Raw genomic sequence first — 14,126 nt, forward strand, 5'->3', positions numbered from 1 at the left:
TAAAAGTAGAAAGTGATCTTTTCACGCGCCTTGCTTTGCGCTCACATAACCTCATACAAAGTAAAAAGCGTTTGCTCATGGAATGATCATTGTAACTGTCATGCGAAACCACACCCACTCATTTCTAATCCTTTCCTTCGTCAGAGCGCCTAATTAGGCTACAGGTTTGGAAGGAGTTCAATTTACGTCACGTCAGGGCATAAACGGCGGGGGGAAAATACTTAAAAATCTCTTAATGGGGAGTGCATTGATAGCCCATTCTATGTCACAGTTGGTGAGTTAATTAACAACATCAGCACCTAAATTGAGCAATTTGAATGTGAGATACGTTCAGGTAATATTATCGCAGGATAAGCAAGCATTTCAACGGAGGTCTTATGCAGTTCAGCACAACTGAACTTTGGTTCTAGAGTCGCGAGAGTCCAACTATACGGTAATTATTTACGCTAGCTTAAATTTCGTGGCCTTTGAAGAACTAATTGCCATCGCGCAGACTGTAGACAAACCAGGAGATTGATTCTCATTGCAAAAACTAACGTCGATAAAACAGAAACTATGAGCTCAAACCAGACGCAGTCAAATTTAACAGGAGCTTTAGATATAGGGACAGTAACAATTGTGCAAGTGACATCCTATGCTCTCATAACAATCTTCGGGACTGTTGCAAATTTGCTGTTGTATGGTGCACTGCTGAGAAAGAAGCAACGAAGTCCTAGCGAATACTTCGTGTTGAATCTGGCTTTTACCGATCTCATGACCTGTGCGGTTGGGATTCCGTTAGATATGGCCGAAATTTTAAAGCAGTATTGGCCATTTGGAGCTTTCATGTGCAAAGTTGTGTACCCATTTCAGACGGCTTTGATAGGAGTATCAGTTGCAACATTGACATGTATGGCCATCGAGCGATACCGAGCCATTGTGACACCTTTCAAGCCAATGATAACAAAAAGAATAGTTAAGGTTGTGATATTCGCTGTTTGGTGCATATCTGGCGTTCCTATGTCACCTTACATCCTTGTTCTTGAACATAAACACGAGCAGCTACAGTGCACCGAAACGTGGCAGAATGAGAACTATCGGAAAATGTTCACCATGTGTGTTTTTTTACTCTTTTACTCTCTGCCTCTGTGTATTATAGCTCCGGCATATATTTGCATTGGATTCAGATTGTATTCTGACGGGAAAAAGATGAAACGATTCAGCATTAAACAAGGAGCTGGAAATCAGTCGTTCCGAAAGCTGGTGAGGCAGCGAACAAGGGCGAATGTCATTATTGTGAAAACATTTTTGTTGGGTGCTATTGTGTTCTCCTTGTGTTTGTTACCCTATCACGTTATGTGGTTATGGGCTGACTTCGGAAATGGAGCTCACTGGAGTCATTTCGGAGATGTACTGGTGTTTGCGAACGCTTTGGTGTATTTCAACAGTTTAGTGGACCCGTTTATTTTTGGAGGTACTGTGATACGACAAAATTGGCGTAAAACATGCGCGGCGATGCTTCACAGGTGTTTGAACATTCATATGGTTAATGACCGGCGAAAGACAAACAACAACGTATCCTTAAAACAGCAAACCTGCGATAATTCATCAAAAAAGCCATATTTTAACATTTCAAACACTCCCGTTAGTTATACTTCGTCCGTATGAACATGGATTGTTAATCCGGCTGTCAAGTAATGTTAGTTATTTGAGGCTAGAGATCGCATGAGTCGTCAAGTGAGTAACAAATATTGGTTTATTGAACCTTGCGGAACGCAGAATATCAAAGTTATTTTCTCTGAGGGCATAATTATTGCGAAACTTCGATGTTTAGTTTAAAAAGCTGAACTCAGTTCCCCGTGAAAGATTTAACAAGGCTTTATTACGTAGTGTTCTATCCAAAACTAACATTTTATCTTTTGATACTACACAATCATTAATGCTAGATAAAGAAAGGAATTGCTGTTAGATAAGCACAATAACACCTTCATCTCTGATCGGGTGCCATAATCCATACTTCGGAATGACAACATTTAACAGTATAATTTGAATATATCAACAAAGTTGAAATGGTAAATTGGCCACCGTTACGATTATAAAAGCTGACGTTTCGAGCGTTACCCCCACCGACGCAGCCCCAAACAGTTTCTTTAGAAACTATCAGCCTTTTAACATTTAACAGTAGTTTCCTGTAGCACCTACAGCCCGATGACCTAAGAAATACCCCCTATTTTGTGACAACGACCTTTTTGAAGGGAGCTTTCATGAAATTTGGCGTTAACTTTGTTCTGGAAGATTTCTTGGATCCTGATGACACTTTCACAACAAAAGGAAACTAGATGTCAGCATGAATGTAAAAGCCTTCCGGGTAAGATGAACCTCACCATCCTCGGAATAAACGATATCTGTTCCTGGGAATAGAAGATATCTGTTTACTTAAGAACTCAACCCGTTCAACTTGCCCGGCATAAATAGAAAGCATTCATATTATCTTTATCCTGTCTGATTTCCTTTTTTATTCTAGTTATTATCATTTGTTTTTTCGAGTTGAGATTTCGTGCTCTTTTTGTGCCTCTCAAAGCGATGACTGATAACCAGGAATACATTTCACACTTCCAAAATCTTATTATTTTCGTAGTTTATAAAGCGATTAAAGTTTCAACCAACTCATTACTGATTGCATTACAGAAGTGAACAAAACAGTCCAGATTTTATATTTTTTTGTAAAAAGCTTGAGCAAAAAGACCAGTATTTAAAACGAATTTATCAATTACCACGTATTTGATTCATCGCTTTCCTTTTTCAGAAAAGAGCTCCAGACTGCAGTCTGTAGCACTGAGGGTAATAATATTTGGGTGCGGGAGGGGTAGAGTGGGGGGAGCGGTAAGGGTGCACGCGAACAAGTACTAGTAACGCACTTAATCATCGAATCCGTCCTTCTATACTATCAAAACAAAAGACTCATTGCAGGTCAAGACGTTCTAAATATTGTCTTTACGGGTGTTAGTACAAAATTAAGCCTAATTCACGTAAAAAATATTTCAGCTTATGAGACGCGTTGATGCTAATTTTGCACTACATACCAAAAAACGGCCGTCGGCGAATAAAGACATTAAATATTGCCAAACCAGACGAAACATGGCGAAACTATTCCAAATGAACTCTATGATTTTAACAACGTTGTCCTATGTATGATGAGGATAAGCTGATTTCCTCAGAATCCTCCCCCATTCTGTGTGGATTAATCAACTTATTTATTACTATTATTGTAGACCATTGAATGCTGGAATTATAGATATGGTATTTACGAGGGCGAAAGCACGCGATCTTGGTTTGAAATGTTAGTTAATTAATTGCAAGCTACGAGATATCGTGGGAAATGTCCCAGGGCAAGATCGTTTTTTAAATCACGATCTACTAAATGTAATTTTATGTTGTAATTTAATTAAAACAAAGTCTAACAGCAAAGAAGTTTGGTATAAATTCCATGAACAGGTGATTTGTTTTGATTGATGGTTAATCCTAACAAAGCAAAAACAAAGAAACCAAAAATAAACCAGGGAAAACAAAATGAAATCTCTTGAATACCAGAACTTTCATTTCTGACCTTAGGAAAGGCGTTGGAGGATCATTGCGCATAAAGCCAAGTTTCCCTCCTCAAATTTTTCACAGGCCTTTAGGTAGCACAATAAATCTCCCTGCAATCTTAGCAGAGTCCATAGTATCCGTAAATCTCCCTGTCAATCTTAGCAGAGTCCATAGTATCCGTAAACGATTTAAAATAATGTATGAGTAGATATTCTTTCTTTGAAGATGAAAGCGGTCCAACAAGCGTAACAAGCGCTATCGTAAAGGAACGATTCGTAATTAGTGGTTTCTTTGCCAGTGATTCCAAATTCATGCATTTATCATAAATGTGGTTGCAACGGCCCTACTTTTGATACGTTTTCGCACACGAGCGAAACAGATTTCATTTTGTCTTGGCAATGTTTACCAAAATCCTTCTCCATGACGACCGCGATTTCAGATTCACCATTTGGAAAGATGACCCATTTCAGCGCTTTCCCACTGAATGATGTAAAACCACAACAAAGAAATTATAAAGACCAATCAGAACAAAGGAAAATATCACAACGAACCAATGAGAATTCAAAGTAAAAATGAGCAAACTGCCTTAAGCGCGGGAAAATGCAAGAGACCGAGACGCACTTGGTTTTCGTTTTTACATTTGATTGGTTGAGAGAGTGGTACGAGCTTTCCAGTACGATTGTCGAGCGAAATAAACAAAACGCATGAAATATTGGATTGTTCTCGACGTTTAATTTCCAGTAAAAACGAGGACGGTTGTGTTTAAAGAAGTAATTACTACTCGAAATATCATCGGAAAATAGCACTAAGGCTAAAATCGTTCTTCTTTACTGACGTGTGACTGAGCTTATAACATAAGTATGGCAGACAGCATTCAAATTCTTTTATCGATTTCCTTTGATATGACAAATCATATTCTTTGCAGAAACAAAAGCTGTACTAGCTGACTGCAATTTTTTCAGATTGATAAAATTAGTGCTTATAGTTTTGATGATCTGCGACCATTTTGGAAAGGGGGTTTTTGTCAAAATATAGCATTAGCACGACATACTTTCGGGGTTTCTCGTTCTTGAGGCTTTGAAGTAGTGTCACGTGGATCAATTTTTGCTCGTCCTCATATTGGTTAATTGAAAATTTATCGAAGCGCACACTACGTCACTGTTTGAATTATCAAGCACTTTTCCGCACGATCATGAGCTTGACAGTAGCGGCAAGGTCTTGATAATTTTGCATGCAATTTTAACAATTTTAGCCAAGCACCATGTTTAAGTGTTGCTTCTCAAGTGCGGGCCTCCCTATTAAAATATCTGATAGGCTAAGAAATGCTTGTAACATACGAATATAAGCAAGGTATCACCGTCACCTATTTTAAAAAATATCTGGGCTAGATGCACATCCGATCTGATTGGCCACGTCACTTGCTGTCTGTTCCGTGATACTCGGACAATTAGTAAAATAAATGAATGAAAAGTGCGGATTTGTAGACCATTGAAATAAGTGGACAAGCCACTCCTGATAAATTTTAAACGACCGGTAGATTTTCACTGGCGCAATCAGGTTATTCGCACTCAATTTCTTTGCGTGATGGTTAATTCGGGCTTCGCTCTTATCTACTATCAAGCGAGGCAAATCTTTAGCTCATAATCTAATTGTTAAATAATGACTCTCTTCCGCAAAACCCAATATTCTTTATATGTTTTGCCTAGTAACATCCTTTAATACCAAGTTAGAGTCCCCGCTAGTTTCCCTCAGTTTTATCTTGTCCAGTGGTAAACTAAAAGAAAAGAATTCTAGGGATAGATTTCGTACCGCAACGAGTCCACTCGTTACGTTACTATATGTACATCGTGTTTTTTAAACATTTCACAGTATTTCAGAGATAAGATCTGAGGTATCGCATTGTGGCAAACAATTATTTTCTTAAAATGCAATATTTTTCTTCTCAAATGTTGCGCTAACACAGCGAAGTGTGAGAAATGCCCCATCACGAGGTGAAAACTGAAATGAACTCTAAGAGGTGAAATTTGTTATCGTTGATAGAATTTAAACAGAAAACTAGGAAAACAGACGCGCGTGTGAAATAATGGTCGTTTGTTAAATCAGAAGGCACATGCATGAGGACCTTTTCCACTTGAACTTGATAATTTTATTAACGTCTGGTGATGATCTGAAAAGGACAGGCCAGGTTTTCTAAAAAATTGCTTTCTTCTTCTTCCTGAAATTAGAAAGTTTATCAAAAGTTTGGCAAATTAAAAACAATATGAAAGAAAGATTTGTTGTCATTGTGCCTTGCCTCACCACCTAATGTAGATCGATACTTTAAAAATGGAAATGTGGGGGAAGCAAAGTTGGATGCTAAACACAAAAAGATAAGTTAAGGATTACAAGTAATAAAATATGACGTTCAACTGATTGGTGTTCAAACTCAACCATCAAAATGTGATTTTTGTAACTTTTAGATATCACATCTCTTTGAGTTTGTTAAACAGTCGACAACTTCGCATCCCTCACACGGTTTCACAAATAAATTGTAACAGAAACAGGCGCCGGCCAAACAAGGCACTTGTCATAAAAGGAATACAACAGTTTTTCTTTTTTCTTAATTTAGTGCATTCTCTACTTTTTCAAATCAATTTGTACCGTGTTGAACAATTGTATCCGTGCTTCTTTTGATACAAAACATCTGTGAGTGTGGGTCACATAGAGTCACGTGGATTCCCTTCATTCTCCTTAATTACCATCCACCTTGCAAAATGGAGGCCACGTAACCCCCAAATAGTAACTTATGCTTTCTTTAATTTGGTAAACCAAAAGTTACCTATCACAAGATAATTCCCACTACGACGGAGCACATAGTTCAAGTAGAGAGTATTGGGAATTTAATGCAATATAACTCTAATTCTATAGAAACGATGGTTTGAAATGTTCACATTCACAGACGCTTATAAGAATGCGTTTGCAATAAATATGATGTCTAAAATTCATTTCAAATGCTTATTTTAACAACATCCGGCTAATGGAGACTTTGAAAGATTGCCAAATTAAGGGTGTTTTCTTCTGTGTTTGTTTAGATTTCCTGACTCAAGATAGTGCGATCATGGATTTGACTCGGCGCCAAGTTTAAGGGTCCCTTCTGCACGGAGTAGGGCACAATATTAATGATCTATTCTCCGACTTCTTAGTCCAAGTGGTGGTCCAGTCTGTTAATTAAGTTTATCTTTATCTAACCTCGTAAAGATTTCAGTCGAATTTTAAGGCACATACTTCGTCTGAATATGAATTATCAAGGGTTTTTTTTGGTCAAATAGAATGACGTTACTGACTGTAATGGTACAGTTTAGTATGTTTCAACACAAACTTTTTACTAGACTTAATCTATATATATTAATACTATACTTTTAACTCTATATCATCTAAGTACTAAAAATTAGTTTTGCTTCTAAAGCTTACTAACATCTAGCTTGCCGTTCAATAGGTTACAAAATTCACCTAATATGCTTTTATAAATGAAGAGGCACTTCATCGACACTCTTTAAGAATATTTGCGCCCTGTGCAGACCCGATATGAATAACACTCTTTCACAAAAGACAACATTCCCTGATGCTATATTTTGAAACTTAGTTTCCAACTAAACTCAGTGGGCTGTTTTCCACTAGTATCTAATCATTAGTAGGAAAGGGTTTGACAAACGTTTTCAGCTCCGAACTAAAAGAGAGAAATTTTTGCCATAGAACCGGGAACGAAATACGTTTGGGATGCTAACATGGAATGTGAGTTCAGTATCAGGAGTGCACTGCACCAAATTTCAAGGATTTTAATCATGGCTATTAATCTGTAGTTTACACTATTTTTCTTCAAAATTGCGATATTATGAATATTACCATTTAGAAATGAATGAATATTTACACAGATTGTTTCCGCTCGCAACACCGTCGAAAGGGATAATACCTTTCTCATCACCAAATTTAGGATCAACCTATCTATTAAATAATTCCTTGTTGATTTTTCAAAAATCAAATTATCTAGAAGAATATTTTAAAATTACTATGGATTATTATAGTTTTGGGGTATGGTAAACTACAAAATGGGACAAATTTCGTCGTCATTCAATATAGAAATCTTCTATAGGAGCTTGATAATCGAGAAATTCGGCATAAAACTTCTTGAAGGCCAGCCTGCAATCACAAGAGCAGAGAAAAACTCGATCAGTTGGTTTAGCCGATAGAAAAGTATCTAAGGCTGCTCTTTCAAGCCAACTGATGTAGCTGTATCCAGCCAAAACAGGATAAATACATAAACAAACGCAGTACATTACAAAGTCCGCTGTCATTAGGCAACTGATTATCATGACCATCATGAAACTGAACTCTTACCAGTGATCGTTGAACCGCTACACAGAGGTCACCACAGTTAGGACAACTTGAGTGAAGACCCAAAAACAACCAAGCCGCGAAACCGAATAATCCATATCATGAGTTATTTTTGTGGTAATCGGTCTTGGTTTGCTTTAAGATTTCTCCCGATTTCGTAAATTAGAGGAAAACCTTACAGATAGCCCACCCCGTAGTGCTAATTCTGCTCACGCGAAAAAAAAACCTTACTCCTTTTGTCTTCATCCTTTCATAAAAAGATGCAATCGACTCGAGAGATTAACTCTAGTAATTATAATACGATCTCAAGTCCAGAAATACTAATGGCATTGACTCTGAAATAGGACCTCCAGAAAGGATTTAGTTTCTTTGGTGTAGTTGGTCAAACACAAACAGAAAAATAATTCAAAAAAAGTTAGAAAACATGGAGGAACTACCTACCCTACAGCGTTTGCTACTGGCTCTGTCGAGAATTCCGACATAAACACATGACACGCGAATCGGTGATCCTCTGGATGTTTCGTGATAAAGGCGAAGAATCTGGAGAAAAGTGAAACTAGACGTAAGAATGTGAACATCATTGAAGTTCGGTTAAGAGAGATCTGTGATCGAATTTAAAAGCCAAAAATACTATTCTAACGTACCTGGCATTTTGTGGATGACAACCACAAAATGTTACATTCTTCAATGCAAAATAGTGAGATTGGGTTAAAGTTTCCTGCAATGAAACAAACAAACACTACTGGGTTATTGATTTTAACCTTTTTTTTTTTTTTTTCATCTGGGAGAGGGGTGTCAAATGTGTTAAAAGCAGCAAAAGTTAAGGACAGTCTACAGTATATATGCATTATGACAACCACACTTAACATCCACTGTCTTAGAGTAATAAAAGACCGAAATAAGGCATCCAACTGGCAAATGCCTCAACATTTTCCAACATTTTATGTTCACCTTTTTGGCTTAGCAGACTGTAAAAGGGGCTTTATTGCCTGCTTCCTTGTTTCCATCTTACTCATTTTGTTTTCCAGTCTTTGCTTATCTTAGGGACCCCTAAAAATATTTGTTATAACTGAAATTAACAAAAAACCTGACATGGTCTATGAAAATAATTGCAAACCTTTCCATCCCTGTCAAAGAGTTTCCCTAATTTACGTCTGCTTGATTTCTTAAAGAATTTAGATTCCTGCAATGATAGCAATAAAAAAATATCACCACTGAGTTGCATACCCCCTCATCAACACCCCAAGGGTCTGTTGTAGGGGATTTAAAACCCCATTCCCTGACTCTCCCCCTGGATTTGCTGCAAAGTCAGCAAACAAGCAAAGGGATCCAAACTATCAGAGCTTTTTCAAGCACAGATGAGACATCTGAGACTTAAACCCATAACTTTATATTCAGATTTTAACATATAAAACAGTTACATGTAGACCATATTGCCTTCCCCTTAATGAAAGATAGCTGTTGGAGGTTACTGCATGCACCCTTACTTGGAAATGAAAGGTGCACCAAACAACAAGTCATTGCCAGCATTTAATGTAACACGAAGTTCATCTGTACAGTGTTCACCTTTTCATGCAGTAACTGATAAAATTTACCACCTATATTACCTTTTATAACTAGCTAGAATCACTCAGAATTCTTGAAAATTATGTTGTGCTTAACATAAGAGAGAACACTGTATGTAATGTCACATCTACACTGTAACTACACAATGAATGCAGCTTTACCTTCCCTCCTAAAGGACCTTGAGGATGTTCAGTGATTCTGATTCCTCTCTCACTAACATCCAGTATACAGGCTGGGGGTTTGGTAACTGATGTCAGTTGATGCTGTTTTACAATCTAAAGTGTGTTAAAAAATGATAACATTTTAATTATTATAATATAAAGAGGTTTCTTTGTGTAGGACTCTGCACACCCGTCATGTTGAATCCCAACTTCACAAGTACAGAGGCCTGTTAAATTGCAAAATTTACATTTTCAAATGCAATGTGTGCAAGCATTGAAAGTAGCTGGTTGTCTTCAAAACTACTTAGCAGTTCTTTTCAGGGGAGGGAATAAAAGGAAAAAACTTAGTGGTTTGGTATAAGGATGGATCTTTTGGGCAAAAGCACTGGTATTCATCTCTCACTTGCTGTAATAAGGCATCACTACAATATGATATTTTAAAGGATTTTAAAATTAAGAGATCAATCCTTTGAAATGAAAAAAGAAAACAAACCATAATAAGAGACTTCAATTAACACTGGCGAAAAACTGAACTCATACCTCTCTCATAGCATCACATATGATATCATTTCCCTTGAAGCCACTTACTTCAACTGATCCAAGAAATCTAAAGAGTAAAAAGGAAGTTTAAATTGGTTGTTCAAAAACATTGAATAGACGTGTTACAATCATAAGCTTAATCTCTTATGGTATAATTTGCAATTAAGAAACAATTGTGAGAAAATAACATTAACTGTTTTTTTTTTTTTTTCATGTCAGCAATGTTTCTTTTACATCACAAAAAGGCCAAGAGCTCACAAATACACATGAGATGCAAATTAAAATTAAATTAGAAAAGTGTATTGTATACATCGATAGTGTAACAAAACCCCTAAAAATAAAATCTTGGGTCAAAGCTCTTGAGAGGTTCTGAGAGAAATACTGATTACTACTGAGGTTCATACACATAACAGACTTGATAACTGTATCTGTATTTGCTATACTTCTTATTCAGTAATTATTTAACAATTATTCCACGAGCGCGCATTGGATATGAGATGATAGATAGCCAACGAGGCGCGTAGCGCCGAGTTGGCTATAATCATCTCATATCCAACAAGAGCGAGTGGAATAATTGTTTTATTAAAAACGTTAAATTAAATTAAATTTTATTCAATTTTTAGCTCCCTTTTAATTTTAATCTGACACGTACGCTTGCCATATTTGTAGATTATGGTATATTGGCTGATATACCATAATGGCTAAGCCAATAAAAAGTCTTGAATTGCATTATCCAATGATCTAGTTTTTAATAATATTAATTATCAAACAGCTAACAATGGGTGGCATGTGATAGCCTATTATCATAACATTCAGTGCTAAATTCAATTTCAATTCTACTAAAAATATCAAATTTCATAACCATGAAATTTGATTTCACTTCAAGGACAATTCAGTTTCAGCTTATTAAATATTCAAGTTCAGCTCAATGGAAGGTCAATTCAAATTCAGTAAAAACCCAAAAGTGGCCCATGTGGCCCAAAAGGAAATGATCACCACAAATAAATAATTTTTCAGTTCTCAGGTTTCTAATTAGGCTCGATTACCAGCTTCTGTTCGGGAACTGGAGCCCAAACTCCTCCTTGGAGAATGAGAAAGACCAGACCCAAGAGAACAGCAGAAATCTAGCCTAGTTTCTAATCTATTCTAAATGAAATGACTTAGAATAAAATAGTCATTTTTCATGAAACACTACTGAGTGTCCAAATGCTCTTTGACGGAGAGGACATCAATCTGGTCAATTAATCTCATACAGAGATACAGTGTGTACATTATTGACAAGTAATAATACCTCAAGAGGTATTTTTGAATATCACAAAAGCACTTATCAACTTTAAAAGATCACAAAGTGCTCTTGCTAATTTTTTTTTAAGCCTCAGACAATTATTTTTAGCCTTGGAAAAATTTACTTGATCGTGCTCACTAATTATAAATTAAATTTGCAATCATTTCACAACCTACAATGTAAGTATACAGATACTACACTAGCTATATGTAAAACTAAAAGATGTTTTTCATTCCATTTTACACCCAAACCAAATGTTACATTATACATACCTTACACTGAACTGGTTAACTTGTGTACCTCTTTTGGAATTGTCTAAAACGGGAAAAAATATCTCTTGCTGACTGCTTTATTTAAAAAGTAAATGCCCATTATTTGTATAGGGGGTTATATTGTACAAAGGAACTGTAATGGTTAAAATTTCAATTAAATCGTTATTTTGAACCTTTTTCATGAATTTTTCCAACTTATATTTCTACTGTGAAGGTGTAGTCTGATCATTTTGCCGTTACTATGATCTAATCTTGATCATAGTAACGGCAAAATTAAGGGTACGCTAATACTCATAACAAATCGCGTAGCATAGATGCACACTACTGACGGTAAATATGGACTGAGTGTAAAATTGAAAACGTATTCAAAAGTTTTCTTTATTAGACCAAATATAGAATATACCAGATACAGTGAATATATGAAGTTCATATATTTTGAACTGCGGTTGCAGATACGTATGATGCACGATCCTCGCAGTAGAGAGCGCTATTTATGCAACAGCGAAAATCAGACCTGAAAAAAATCAGGCCTGTACGGGATTCGAACCACTGACCTCTGCGATAGAGCGGTAGAGAGCTGCACTAGTATCGCAGGGGCCGTACTGGCCTGATTTTTTTCAGGTTTGATTTTCGCTATTGCATAAATAGCGCTCTCTACTGCGAGGATCGTGCATCATACGTATAGAATATACCATACAGACGAATGGTGACCCTGATCTACCCTGATCAGGTAGCTCACAAGTTATTAGTGATTAGCAAGTGCTTCAAATCTCCAAGAAGTCAGAGAAAAAAGTGCCTCAAGAATTCAATTTGAGATCGTTTTCCGTATATTGGCAGAGATATAATATCTTTTGGTTCTTGTGTGAAATATTTTAAAACAATTATTCACCTTGGAGTCGGTGAAAATGAATAATCGTTAACTATAATTGGTCGACGAAGTCTCTGAATTAAAAAAAAATCAGCTGTGAATACTTTGAGAGTTTGGTCTTTTACAAATTTGAGTTATGGTAAATTTGTTTACTTTGCATTGAGTCAACAACAAAAGTGTAATCTTTGAACAAATATCGCTGGTGAAACGTGCCTTGTCTTACTTACGTAATCAAAGTCTGTTTTTAGAAATTGGCTCTTTCATATGCTATCCATTTATTTGTTTATAATGACGACAACACCGATATTGATGATAGTAATTCGAATGATAGAGAAGTTACCACCTACAATTATGTTCATTATTTATCTTTGGGAGCTGATCAACAATTATTTGCTTTTTGTTGCAAGTTACGCTGTTTCCTAATCCATAATTGCTGAAAGGAAGTCAATCAATTAACGAAAATAGAGTTGAACGTTTAGACTCGAGCTATTTTCCTGACCAGAATATCACTCTTACCTTGAACGTCGCTTTCTCGTAAAATATCAGAGACGTAGCGAGATGGGAAAATTCCTGATTCGCCGGTCCGTAAATTAATCCCTTCGAACCACAGATCTTCACCCTTCTTGTTCACATAAACCGCATCTCCAGTTTCCAAGCTAACTTCGTCGTCGTGTCGTGCTACGAACTTGTACAGGGCAATGTGGGTTTGTTTGGTTTTCGATCTGCCGAGGTCATCTTCCGAAGATAAAGAAGTATTACTGCTTCGTGATGAGGATGTACTAAGTCGTTTGGAGTTTAATGTCACATTTTCAGCTGAATGATTAATTGACGGAGTCAATTGACTCTGGGACGAATAAAGTGACTTTGGAGTTGCTGGTAAGAGTCTTCTTCCTCTCTCTGTTTTTGGACTTAGTATTTTTTGTTGGGAGACATTTCCGACATCTTGAGACTGCTTGACATGTCCATTTTCCTCTACAGTCGATGTTCGGCGTGCCATTTTGTCTATGTGATCCATTAGCGCATCTTTGTTTTTTATGTTCAGAGTTTCCATCTGTTCCTTCAGGGTTTCTGCATTGTCTTTCGCATTTCCATACTGTGAAGTTATGTTTCGACCGATTGTTTCTCTTCCACCTGTTCTACCTAGATCAGTGTCCACCAATGCAGAAGCAGCTGAATTGAGCATCGCTCTACAAGCTTACCTTTTGTACTTCCCGCTTGAGAGCTTGTATATTGATCAACAAATACAGATGGAATATCGGCCTGGCGGCAACCACAACATAACAACTCCTACGTTTGAGAGGCGGATCGCGCAGTTTCCCTTCGATTTCACCTCATACATCGGCTCATTAGAAGGTAGGGCTGATATTCTTATATCAGTCAAGTTTCTGACCCAGAGCATGTCAGCTGACTTTTTCACGACCGGATAAAGCCCTTAGAGGTAATTAAATTGTAAATATTAACCAAGCGTGTGGAGGAATTCAATTCTGCTAGGTAAC

General features: G+C 36.8%; 2 protein-coding genes across 2 annotated transcripts; one reads left to right on the forward strand and one right to left on the reverse strand.

The window, feature by feature from the left end:
- The first annotated feature begins 67 nt into the window (after positions 1–67).
- On the forward strand, positions 68–2,750 carry LOC111331195 (galanin receptor type 1-like). Its single transcript, XM_022936256.2, has one exon. It carries the CDS (start codon positions 556–558, stop codon positions 1,645–1,647), a length of 1,092 nt encoding a protein of 363 aa, XP_022791991.1. The 5' UTR covers positions 68–555; the 3' UTR covers positions 1,648–2,750.
- Positions 2,751–6,423: 3,673 nt separating this feature from the next.
- LOC111331166 (C-Jun-amino-terminal kinase-interacting protein 1) lies at positions 6,424–14,062 on the reverse strand. Its single transcript, XM_022936225.2, has 8 exons — positions 13,147–14,062; positions 11,763–11,805; positions 10,206–10,272; positions 9,666–9,779; positions 9,056–9,121; positions 8,583–8,656; positions 8,380–8,478; positions 6,424–7,743 (listed from the first exon to the last, which is right to left on the reverse strand). The coding sequence occupies exons 1-8, from the start codon at positions 13,811–13,813 to the stop codon at positions 7,671–7,673; spliced, it is 1,203 nt and encodes a 400-aa protein (XP_022791960.1). The 5' UTR covers positions 13,814–14,062; the 3' UTR covers positions 6,424–7,670.
- Between the last annotated feature and the right edge of the window lie 64 nt (positions 14,063–14,126).

Source organism: Stylophora pistillata, chromosome 1 (assembly GCF_964205215.1).
Source record: "Stylophora pistillata chromosome 1, jaStyPist1.2, whole genome shotgun sequence".
NCBI lineage: Eukaryota > Metazoa > Cnidaria > Anthozoa > Scleractinia > Pocilloporidae > Stylophora > Stylophora pistillata.